The sequence below is a fragment of the Manis pentadactyla genome, chromosome 6, assembly GCF_030020395.1.
Source record: "Manis pentadactyla isolate mManPen7 chromosome 6, mManPen7.hap1, whole genome shotgun sequence".
In the NCBI taxonomy this organism is placed as follows: domain Eukaryota; kingdom Metazoa; phylum Chordata; class Mammalia; order Pholidota; family Manidae; genus Manis; species Manis pentadactyla.
This window is the reverse complement of record NC_080024.1, coordinates 6,456,193-6,468,538: the sequence shown is the minus strand read 5'-3', so window position 1 is coordinate 6,468,538 and position 12,346 is coordinate 6,456,193. Positions and strand designations below refer to the sequence as shown.

The 12,346-nt window shown below is 47.3% G+C and overlaps 1 protein-coding gene and 1 non-coding gene across 9 annotated transcripts in view; both read left to right on the top strand.

Annotated features, from left to right (window-relative positions):
- Positions 1-12,346, top strand: part of ATG16L1 (autophagy related 16 like 1) — a 35,422-nt gene extending 23,076 nt beyond the window's left edge. For all 8 annotated transcript variants that reach the window (XM_036911709.2, XM_036911689.2, XM_036911727.2 and 5 more), the window contains 8 exons: positions 340-410; positions 1,078-1,149; positions 6,182-6,302; positions 6,561-6,666; positions 8,709-8,858; positions 8,998-9,045; positions 9,910-10,011; positions 10,786-12,346. In XM_036911709.2, the coding sequence (XP_036767604.1) occupies positions 340-410; positions 1,078-1,149; positions 6,182-6,302; positions 6,561-6,666; positions 8,709-8,858; positions 8,998-9,045; positions 9,910-10,011; positions 10,786-10,879 (764 nt within the window). In that variant the 3' untranslated portion in view covers positions 10,880-12,346. The remainder of the gene's footprint in view (positions 1-339; positions 411-1,077; positions 1,150-6,181; positions 6,303-6,560; positions 6,667-8,708; positions 8,859-8,997; positions 9,046-9,909; positions 10,012-10,785) is intronic.
- Positions 5,366-5,631, top strand: LOC118927816 (small Cajal body-specific RNA 6). The gene has a single exon (XR_005030987.1). It is a non-coding gene; the product is annotated as a small Cajal body-specific RNA 6 (non-coding RNA).

Here is a 12,346-nt window from a genome sequence, read left to right as displayed (position 1 = left end):
GAACTAAAACTCAATCTCTAGGTCAGTTGACAGGATTTTTAAATTCCTGCACTTATCTCTTAGTAAAGGGAGTCAATTACTGAATTTCTTGAAAAGAACAGCTTAGAGACCCATGCACAGTGCTGGGCTCTGTGGCGACTTGCACATTCATTGCTCTTAGAAACTGACTAATGGTTTATTTGTCTCATTGTTCTGTTTGTCCTGCTGTTGATTCTGTTAAGACCCAGGGAAGCTGCTGCTCTGAGATGTAATTGTCTTCCACCATGTCTCAGGTGCCCCATTTTAACACATGTATTGGCTTTTTCCTTCTTTTCTTCCCTTAATCTTTCTTTTATCTAGACAAATGTGAGTTCAAGGGTTCCCTCTCCGGCAGTAATGCAGGAATTACAAGCATTGAATTTGATAGTGCTGTAAGTATTGTATCCATGCAAATAGGTTAAGAGATTTTTAGAAGTAGTTTTGAGACATTTGGTTCTTGAAATTTTAAAATAACTTATCTGGTTTTGCTGCTATTCTCTATCTTAAATCAATATTAGAAAACGCAGGTAGATTATAAATTCTGTGCTGAGACTGTTGGGAAGGCAGGTCTGCGGTAACCCAGCCAGCCAGCCGGTGTCTCTGCAGACTTGTGAAGGCCCCCTTGGGGCTAAGGCAGTGCAGGTGACAGGAGGGGGTCTGACCAGATGCATCAGAGATGGGCAGAGCTCTGAGGGAAGTAACTGGGGAGCCAGGCAGGGGGTGAGTCTGCCTCCCAGCTCTCTGGCTTGGACAGTGTACAGTTAGTACTTACTGTTGCTGAAGGTGGCAGGGGCTAGTAAACTCTGGAAGATGAGTTCCATCTTGAGTTGGAAGGTTTCAACATGCAGGTGAGACTGAGCCAGCTCAGGAAAACTGTCTGAACTTAACGGCATTGGTGAGTGGACAGTTTACTGGTGCTAACGGTGGGTATTTGTATTAGGCGTGTAGCTTTAGGCATCCAAATCTTCTCTGACTTGAATATTGGGGAGTTTGACTGTGAACTAATTCTCCTGTTTTGGCTAAAATTTGTCATTCCCCCCACCCTCTTTATTTGTATAGGGATCTTACCTCTTAGCAGCTTCAAATGATTTTGCAAGCCGAATCTGGACTGTGGATGATTATCGGTTACGGGTAAGACCTAGTTAAGAAAATATCCTCTCCAGACTTACTGTGGTTATCAAGGCACAAAGTGTAGGAAATGGCAGGCTGATTAATTAGGAGAATTGTGTACATTTTCGTCAAAATCTCATTTGATTCCCCCTGCCCTTTCCTCCTTGGGAAAATAGGGGTTTCCACTTCACATTCTTACCTTGTTCAGGGTTCAGTTTCAAAATATTTGTAGTAGAAAACTATCACATTTCCATGAAAGACTTGGGATATTCTTGTTCATAAGAACTAAATATTTTTGAAAGGTGTCAGTTTCAGCTTAACTTCAGCAGTCTTAACCCCATCATATTAAATTGTTCTTTATGGGCTATAAGACTTACTAATTAGCTCAGAGTATAGTTGGAAAGTAGGATATAGAAATACATATGGATGCACTTAGGATAAAGACAAAACAACTCTGATGCCATGGAAGTTAGGAGACGGGTATGTGGGAAAGGGAGAATAATGGGGTCAGATGTTGTAGAAAGCTGCGTTTGAACCCAGACTTGCCGAGTAGTCTCTTAGCACCCAAAGACCAAAACTTGATGGTCATATCACTTTTGTTCTAATGAAAAACATACAAAGATCTGTTTTTCTCCTTAAAGTTGAAGGAGTGTTCACATGAACTTATTAAATGAAGACTTGAGAGAGAAGAGGGAGGATGAACTTGGCAGAAGTAGGCATTTTACCCAAAAATGGTTTGACACAAGCTTTTGTGTGTCAGCACCCATGAAAAGCAGAGGGCATGATGGTGAGATGAACTTCTGCGAGGTAAATGCCTGGGGACGTGGACGCTGCAGTAGAATGACCTGCGGGTGGTTTGCAGTCATCCGATTTGGTGATGCAGAGATGGAGCTAGAAGGATCTTGAAACACAGTTCAGTTGCCATTCAGGCTTTCCATTCTCTTGGAAATTTTACAGAAAATAACCAGTATTAGAAGCTAGCCAGTAGCTAAAGGGCAAAATCTGGGGAGTCAGGCAAGGGGTAACTTGAACTCTTGATTCGTAATCGAAAGAACATCCGGGGTTACACATGCAGAGTATGAGACGAGAAGATGACAGAGGTTATGTTCTCGTGTGAAAGCCGAGGCACGGGCCTTGGTCTTGTTGCGGCGGAGGAGCAGGAAGGGGGCCTGCTGGATGCCTGCAGGCAGGGCCGGACTCTTTCCTCAAGCAAGTCACATCTGTTCAAATGCTCCAGCGAGTTTTCCGTTGGAGCACAATAGTTTTGTATTCTAAACATGGAAAAGATAGCCTAGTCTGCCCTCATGACAGCGCAGTAATCCGTCCCATGCGATGTCATACTCTGTATAACCACCCATTGATTACTGGACTTGTAAGAAGGGGTTGAATACTTCTGTAATCATTACTTTGCCTGAAGGGACTTTTCTTGAGTGGCTTGTATGTGTTAGACGTACAATCAAGGTATGTTATATACATTACTGCTTTTAATCCTCGGGGAACCAGTAGATGAGAAAACCGAGGCTCAAATAAGCCCCCCCTAAATGCCTAAGGCCACATAGTTGGCGAATAAAATATTGGAATTGAGGCCTGTGCTCTTTCCTTTGTTCAGTCGGCCTGACTTATTCTAGACTGACATATAGCAAAACTCTAACCGCTGAAGAGGAGCATCCAGCCTTCCTTACTGTTTAGAGCCCCGAAGGAAGAAAGCAAGGAGGGGGCCAGCAGTTGTGCAGGCTGGTCATTTTGAATTGGTACAAGAGTTCCGTACAGGCAGGCATCAGCCTTTGGGTCTGAAATAACAAGAATGGTGCGTTCGAGGCAGGGGGTGGATCTGGAAGACAGGTCATAATGTTGGGAAACTCTTTTCATATGAGCAAAGTTGGGCTGAGTTTCATTGGAGAGGGTGGGCTCAGGCACTGGAGCATCAAGCTTGGGCTGTGGGTGCTGACAAGTTGGGGGTGCCAGGGCTACAGCCTCTGCTGGACTAGCTGGCTTTGAGGACTCTGGGCTGCTAACAGCCATGTCCTGTCCCTCAGTAAATGTGTGAAAGATGCCGAGGCCTTTTTTAACAGGTTCTCTGAACCCACGTGAAACTCCTACCAGGGTCTGGGAAGTAAGTAGGCTCCCTTTTGTAGGAGACTGTGGCTTCTACTGGGACCCTAACTAACAGAGGATATGAATGAACATTCATGTTCTAAAACTCAAGATCCAAGCCTTGGTCTGTATCTCCTTTCAGCTTTTCTGACAGGGGAATGGTGTTGGGAGAGACCAGAATGCAAGGAGCAGCTGGTTGAGTGCTGGCTTTAAAATCCTTTCCAAAAAGGTGTCCTGGAAATAGCCTGGTGTTGAGGAAGTTGTTACAGAGGGCTCCCTCAGTACCGGGGGTAGTAGACATCCTTAAACACCTGGAAGGTCAGTGCAGAACTGCCTGGCTGCTCTCTTAAGGTGTGGCTTGAGGAACTGGGCTGCAGAACCTGCCCTGCTCTCATCTTTCCAACGGTGACGGGAAGAAGTGGCCAGAGTGAGGACTGGCTTTCAGGCCATGGCGTTTATTTCAGAAAGTTCCTCATCAAGTTCTCCATTTTTCTGGGGTCACTTGCCTTTGGTTGGTGTTAATGTGGCTGCCTGCTTTGTGGAAGGCTCTCAGGGCCTGCCCTGCAGCCCAGGGAGCCTGTTCAGAGCCCTAGAGAAGAGAACCCTAAGCCTCCTGGTGTGGAGGCTTGGGCTACTGTGAAATCCCAACCCACCCCCCCATCTCTGAGTCCCTGCTTAAAAGAGGAAGATAAAACCTAAAAGTAGGTTTAAATTAAATATTAGAAATAAATAGCAAAAACACTGAATGGGTAAAAGAATTTTAAGTAAATCTGAACCACTTAAACAGGACTTTTTCAATGGTAAAAGTGAGTGCTTGTATGAGGCAAAATTCTGGACCACTGAGAGCATGGGGATGGAGCCAGTGGGCCTCAGGCAGACCCATCCAGGTTTCCCCCAAGAATAATGTTAGTAGAAGTCCAGACTTTTAAAAAAGCAAGCTAATAATATGTACAAAGAGCTAGGAAATAAAATGTCCCTTTTCCTTTATTTGTTAGTCCAGTAGTTTCATTCGAGGAAATAAGAGAAAGCCATATGCTCATAGGTGTTCACTGCAACGACATTTGTGACACGTGTCCACTGGCCAAGGAAATTTCAGTTCAGTTGTTATCTCACCACTTGATACAGTAGTTATGAAGAATCAAAGGGGGTGCTGAAGGAAAAGAATTAACCTCTTAACCGTGTGCCTGTGCACAGTCACCTTGTTTTTGTCCTTGAACACCTTGAATCCTTTAGGGACACCTTTGTCCCTAAAACGGTGTGAGGAGATCAGTCTCACCTATGTCAGAACTCAGGTGTTAGAGCCAAATCACAGTGACCCCATATCCTGTGCATTTTCAGTGATCATGTGAAAAACTGCTTATGCTATAATGTTGAAAGAGCGGCAGATATATTTTTAGGAGTATTCTCACATGAAATATTTGAAGATACTATTTGCATTTTGAGTATGCAAAAACAATTCCATTTGCATAGCCCATTTATGGGCAATGTCTTTTCCTCCCTGTGTCTGTGAAATGTGATTTCACTTTGTAGTAAGAAAGAAAACAGTGCATGTGCAGAAAACATTTAACTTTTTAATGAAGTAGCTCTTTATTAAGAGCTTAATTTAATAAGCATGGGAAGTGCCTGCCCCAAGTTTTCTGTCCCTCCTTACGAGTTGTACATACTGGATGATTTATACCGAATGGAACCATTATTCCTGAACTGCATTTAATGTGAGCTTTGCTGCTGGAGCTTTTAGGTCCACCGGGAGGATCCGTGGGAGGTTTTTGCACAGCTTCAGCCCAGCTGCCACCTGCCTGGCAGCAGATGGAAGGTGTGCCTCCAGAGCTGTCAGTGTGGGAGAAATGAGGGTTAGAACCCATGCAGACGCCTCCCTTCTAAAGGGAGACATACATGTGGCCCTGAGCTCTCTGTTGTACTGAGTGCAGAAGAAAGATCGGTTTCCAAAAACTTACCACTAACCTATGAGGTCTCATCTTTGGGAGTCAGGGCAGGTACCCAGTAAGGGAGCAGTTTTACTAATAAGTATATTAGGGTTTTTAACAGGTACTTTTTTTTTTTTAGTGAGGGGGAAAAAATCAGCAAATACCTTCTGAACCTTTGAGGGTTTTGCGCTTATAAACAAGTGGATGGGCATTAAAAAGGTCAATGTTGAGTGGCGAAAGGGCTGGCTCCCCAGCTCACCTCCCTGCATGCTCGGCATCCCCAGCTGCCTCCCATCACTGCTGTCCAGCTCCAGTAGTGGGGTGGTGGTTAGAGGGGCAGCTGACACTCATGGTGTCCCAGGCCTGTGTTCCTTTGGTAAGTTCAGTGAAGACTGTTATTGGCATCCTGCAGCTGCTCTCAGAGGGATTTGATGGTTGGGAGTGCTGGATCTGTGGTTATGACCTGACATTTCAAGCTGAGCCCTCCAATGTAAATATCTACAGGGATTTTAATTATTTATTAAGGAGACCTGATGTTTCCTTTTGTAAACTATGCCCAGAGGGAACCTGTTTGTTCTGACTTTAGATAGGAAGCTGACTTCCAGAGGGATTGGGTAAAATCCAGGCTTTTAAAATTTTGTAATTTGTTAGAGTCCAAACTTACAAAAGTTGCAAGAACAGTCCTGGCAGGTATCTCAATAGGGCTTATTTCAAAGCTCCTCTGACTGCCCTCCCCTTTTTCTAAGGATGGGGCATGTGAAGTTTGTACTAACAATGCTTTGTTTTGGGGTGAGGGGAGTTGTATTGCTTCATGTGTTATTTGTGACAGGAGATTCGTCCTCTCTCTCTCGACACCTCACTTCTGGTCAAACCCAAGGATAGCTTTCTAAGTGTTTCCCCAAGCTACTCATCCTTTTGTCTCTGAGCTGCCCCAGCCAGGTCTCAGGGTGCCGGGAGAAGCTGGCTCCCTGGCAGTTTTCCCCTGGCTGTCAGCACGGTGCCCCGAGGCTTACCCTGGCTGTGTTCTCTCCTAGCACACACTCACCGGCCACAGTGGCAAAGTGCTGTCTGCCAAGTTCCTGCTGGACCATGCGCGTATTGTTTCCGGAAGTCATGACCGTACCCTCAAACTCTGGGATCTACGCAGCAAAGTCTGTGAGGAAATTCAGTCTCTCTGTCTGTATATGTACCGTTAGACGTTAACCGCAGAGGCATTCGTTTCCACGTCAAAGCCTGCGCTTAGTGTGATACAAGGCGGTTTCATATTCAGAGTGGTGCTGAGGTAGTGACCATTCTTACGTTTGAGGCTCCATTAAAATGAGTAGTTCGGATCACCCAGAATGAGAGGGGGCAGTGTTATGTGCGCTGCTGCCAAGAGCCTCTGCTTAACTCCTGATGTTCGTGTTCTTTCAGGCATAAAGACAGTGTTTGCGGGATCCAGCTGCAATGACATCGTCTGCACAGAGCAGTGTGTAATGAGCGGACATTTCGACAAGAAAATTCGTTTCTGGGACATCCGGTATAATACCTAAGAGCTTGACAGGGAGGCAGACGGGAGGGTTTGTATGAGGTAGAGCCGTGATGATGTTTTGTGTATGGGTTGTATTTTTTAAGTCGCTGGAAATGGTGGAATTGAGCTCTAATCCACATGTATCTTAACAGCTTGATATTCTTCATTGATCAGCAGTCATGAGCATGTACTGTGTACTAACTAGGCACTTCACTAGCTGCTAGGTAAACAAAGGTGAACTGCTAGGTAGTTTAAAATGTAAGAGGAGAGACAGACACATGTCTGTACGGTGTGCTGGCGTAGAGCCAGGCACGTTTGTCCAAGGATGTTACAGAATGCCTCTCAATATTAGTTCTGAGGGGTGAGTGGGCTTCACATTCCAGCAGAGCCACCCAAAGACATTTGAGACCGGAACAGGCAACCTGGTATAGCTGGAACAGGGCCAGCATGTGGGGAGATGAGTCTAGCAGAGTGGGTGGGGCCTCGTGCCCCGGGCCTCCTACTCACTTGTAAATCCCATTGGCTGGTTAGCCAAGGATTGCACTTCATAAATTGAGTAGATTAATTATGCTGGGAGTTTGAAGGGTGGCTTGGCAGCAGGGAACTCAGCTGCTAAGGATCAAACTCAGAACAGTGGAGCAAGACGTGGCTGGAGGGAATCAATCTGAGGGAATTCTGACTGGGCTTGTGGACAGGTTGAATGTGGAGGGTGAGAGGGGAGAAGCAAAGCAAGATGAGAAGAAATGACAACTTTAGGAAGAGGGTGTAGAGAATGTGTTCAGATTAAGGACATTAGTTCATAGTTTCAAGTAGGCATTTGGAAAAATCAGAAGCAGAATTTTTGAGAGGTTAGGGAGAAAATCAGAAGTCGTCAAGGGAGGGCTATGAAGACATAAGAACAGATTGCTGAAAGACACACGAAGCGAGCAGAGGGCAGCACTTAGAGAGACACCTAAGGATGGGTGGCCAGAGATGGAAGAAAGCTGGAGTCCTGTGGGTGGACCAAGTTTGGGCAAGGATAGGGGTCAGGTGGCAGGAGGAGTCCAGTAAGGTGAGACTGTTTGGTGAGGCGGTGTAGGTGCTCGTGATCAGACTGCAGATGCGCAGTTGCCCAGCAGTTACAGAGTGAAGAGCCAATGTCTACAGGTGATGCTTGGGCAGGCCTGGTGCGACACTCCTGGCTCCTAGACACTACTTCAGGTTTTTCTTCATAACCTTTGGTTAACTTTTTTGAATCTGAAACATGGAATTTCAGAGTTAAACTGCAAAAAGTGTACTCTTCCAATTTGACAGATGAAGACCCTGAATCCCAAGAAGTGGAGTGGCTTGCCTCCAGCCACTTACGTAGCAATAAGATAGACTTACTTAGCTATGGTTTGAGGTAGGAAATTATTTCATTGAAAAATGACACCAACATGACTGCAGGAGGGTGTGCACCGCCTTTGGCTGTGTCCCCAGCAGGGTCCTGCCCTGGATTGCTGTTCACAGACCTGGGCGTGGACTGGGGCTGCAGGGGGACTGGGAGAATAAAAGGAAGAAGAGACAGTTGCCTGGGGTAGTGACTGCCCTGGAGTCCCAGGTCTGCGTCTGGAATCACCAAGCTGGGCTTCCTCCTGCAGGGAGCCTGCGAGAGGCCACGTGTTTGTCCGCTTGGGGCAGCCCAGACCCACTAATGCAAGTCCTTGTGCCTTGGGATATGTAGAAATGACGTAATTGAAATAATACTATTGGATATAAGCCTGCTTATTAGCTCAGGCTGATTAGAAGCTCTGATTGGCAGTTATTCTGTCACTCCAAAAATGGGCAAGGAAATAATTATCAAATTCAGAGTTCTAGTACTCCAAACTATTATCATAGACTCTACTGATGAAAAAACAATAGAGTCAGGTTATTTTTATAAGGTTGGGAGCACAGTAACTGCCCTTGACAAGTAGCGTGTTCTAGTTAATTGCTTTTTCCCCTGCTTTTCTCCAAGGCACAGCCTCCTGGTTAAAATGGGGAAGCCATGGCCTTTCCATGTTGCATTTTCTCAGACTTCCCGTCTCTTGTAGATCAGAGAGTATTGTCCGGGAGATGGAGCTTCTGGGGAAGATTACTGCCCTGGACTTAAACCCGGAGAGAACTGAGCTCCTAAGCTGCTCCCGTGATGACCTGCTCAAAATTATCGATCTCCGAATAAACGCAGTCAGACAGACGTTCAGGTAACGGGAGACACACCGGGTGGGGGGCCCTTGAGTCCTGCGGTGTCTCTGAGGGCTGCACGAGTAGGTGCGGCCTGGCCCTGCCCTGTCGGGCCCTGCGAGGCTGTGTGCTGGCTGACGGTGCCCTTCTTCCCTGCAGCGCTCCTGGGTTCAAGTGCGGCTCTGACTGGACGAGAGTTGTGTTCAGGTCAGTGATGATGTTCCTCCTCCCGCCCCAGCCACCCGCTTGGTCATCTCAGATGACGGAGCTCGGGCACTGCCCGCTGGGGAAAGGAGCTGGGTTGGTGCGGTGTCTCGGCCTGATGAGTGAGTTGCAGGAGTGAACCTCTAAGTTCATTATTAGGGGTTACTGTTGCCGGCTCCTTCCTTTCTAGTGTTCCTCAGGTGATTGCTTGACAGTAAGTGTGTTGTACCCAAAAATAATGGTTGGCAGTCAGTTTATTCTGGAGCAGTAGGTTCACCTGCCTACACATGTGCATAAGAATTATGTGAGACCTTCTAGGGAGGGTGGAAGAGTCCCCTGGCACGGCTGGGGAGGGCAGCTTTTCTCTCCTAGTTCTCCCTTTGCCATGCATGGAACTTTTCCCCAAGCCATTACCATGGCCACTTCTAATACCATGGAGAAACTTCTCCACCTTCAGTGCCCCCTCCTTTGCTTCCTTTCCTGCTTTAACTGAACCGTGTAACCTGGTAGTTCATCGACTGAAAGGAATTCTTTACCATCTGGGTGTTGGCTTTGGTTTTCCTGCGAGCTGTGCTTGAACCTGAGCTATGGTTAGTGTAGCTAACCAAGGGACTTGTGCCCCCAAGAATCAATATGGTGGCACCACTCTTCATTAGCTCATGAGGCCAGGGCAAGAGAAGGGAGTAACTTTGGCCATAATGGTCCTGCCTGCATAGCATGCTGTGATTTCTGGGCAGCCAGGAATGGGCATGTGTTTGACTCATAAATGAAGAGTAAACATTACTTTTGGGGAAGGGGTCCATGAGGACTGGAACTGAGAGTGGGCACAGTATTGACACCTTTTCTGTCTTACCATGTATTCTCCAGCCCAGATGGCAGTTACGTGGCAGCAGGCTCAGCCGAGGGCTCACTCTACATCTGGAGTGTGCTGTCAGGGAAAGTGGAGAAGGTCCTTTCAAAGCAGCACAGGTAAGGTGAACCTGCAGCCTCTCTGCTGTTGTGAGCAGGTCCTGTGACTTCATCCCAAGGCTTGTGTCCTCCTTGGGGGGGACCTGAGTCGGCTGTGAGGGCAGTGTCAGCTCACTTGCTGTGCTGTGAGCTACGTTTGTCGGAAGAAGCTTGGGCCATTCACACAGCACAACAAACAGTGCTCCACTGACGTATATTACAGAACATTCCAGTTAGAGCGGTTAGAGCAGTAGCTGCTGAGGAAAGGTCAGGGCAGCACATTGTCCCTGATTATACGGCAGCTCTTCTTCGTCCCCGTCGCCCCCTCCTTCCTCTGCTCCCTCCGAGTCCCTTTCCTCAGTAAGTTGACTTGTGGTAAGCATTGGGTTTCACAGAAATTTTTGTATCTCCCCAGGCTTCTTTTTCCTTAGCTATGTTTTGTCCCCAGGCTCAACTGCTCGTTAGAATACGGAGCCCTGGGCTCCTCCCCGCCTTGAAGAGAGAGGAGCAGGCTGGTTTCCTTCTCCTCAGAGTCAGTCGCCCTGGGACACTTGCCACAGCAGGGAGCTGCTCCCTTAGGGTAGACCTAATAAGGCCTGACTCCTTCATTCCAAAACTGCTTCCGAACACACAGTGCTGGGTTCCTTCATATTCTGCTCCTTAATAAGGACTTGCCTGTGAGTGGGGCCGTATTGGCAGTGAAACAGGCGTTGGACAAGCCTGGCTCCCTGAATGCAAGGGGCCTGGTGCCCAGGGCATGACATCTCACAGCTGTTCCAACCTCTCCCTTTGAAGCTCATCCATCAACGCGGTGGCTTGGTCCCCCTCCGGGTCCCACGTCGTCAGCGTGGACAAGGGAAGCAAGGCCGTGCTGTGGTCAGAGTACTGATGGCACCTCCTCAGGAGACAGCAGATCCAAAGCCGGAGGAGCACGAGGGCTTCTGCAGCTCTGGCCTGGCAGATGGTGTGTCGGGTTAGCTCTGACCTGCAGAGAAGAGCTTGAGCCCTGTGGCAGGGTGGCCTTCCTTTGAACAGGATTTCTGAGGATCTGGGCTGAGGTCTCTGATGGCCTAAAAGGGTAACTGAACAAATCTGACGCAGGTACCTAGCAGGTTTTCAGGTCCTTGTGTTGATTTGGGTGGAAACATTACTGGCTCTGATCTTCATACCTCAGTGGGGAGAGCACAGGCACCCCCACTGCACGGCATCGCCAGAAGCCCCCCATGTGTGGGTGTCAGTTCACCCTCTGTGCTTTGTCCTGTCCTTCAAAAGTGGGTTCTGGCCTAATGTATGCCCTGTCACCTTGGGGTCATTTTCCTCATTTTGAATGAAATTGCTTTTATTCATTGGATTGACAAACCAAAACAGGATTACCCCTGCCCTCAGGTAGTCCACAGGGGCTACCCTGACTTCTGAGGAGTGGGGGTGTGTGGTTCTCCCTTCTGGTCTGTGTCACACAAGGCTCTTAACTCCTATCTCAGCTGTACTGTTGGGATTTCCTTACACCTCCTAAACTTACGGGAAAGCAACTGTTCTTCAACGCTTCTGAATCCCTTCCCCTGCAGTCCCCCAACAATTCTGCATATCTTTATTGGTCAAGATAGAAATCTCAGTTTGGTTAAAAAAGGTTTTTTTGAGGTAGGAGAGGAAGTGCAAAAGCCTTTTTCCAGAGAAGTGGGTGTGCTGCAGGAGTAAAGATGTATCCCTGTATCCACCTTTAAATTCCCAGAAAGAATTGGCACTTCCCCTTCCTTCCAGCTGTGCTCGAATTCCAGTTGTTGGTGACAAGGGATTTGAGGCCTCAGATGTATTACTCTGGAGCCAGTGGTTCCAGGTCACTGCCCCTTGGCCAAGCCTATGTGCAATACCCCCTTGGTGCTTTAGTGCCAGAAACCTGTTCCAGGAGGCAGGGTCATGTCATCTTTAGGTTTCAGGAGTTATGAACAAGACCAGGAAGAAACTGGCCTGTGGCTTTTTTAAAAAAAAAAACATTTATCTTTGCCATTTTACCTGTGTATACCATTTTAGTTCATTGAGTGACTGAAACACCAATACTTCCATCACTTTTTAATTTGCACTTTATTTTTTTTTCTCCCAAGCCTGTTCTCTGGACAGTTGTGAGTGTGAGTGCTAGAGCCAAGTGAGGAATGAGGTGCACCTCTCCTCTGACAAGGAGTGTGGTCTCCATTCTCCCGCTCCTCTGGCCCCCCCCTTCCCTTCCTGATTTGCTGTTCAGAGAACTGGATTAAGGGGAGTTAAAATTCACAGGCCAGGGCACATCTTGTATTTATTTAATTATGTTGCCCAACAGAACTTGATTGTAAATAAAAAAGAAATCTGTTATATACTTTTCAAA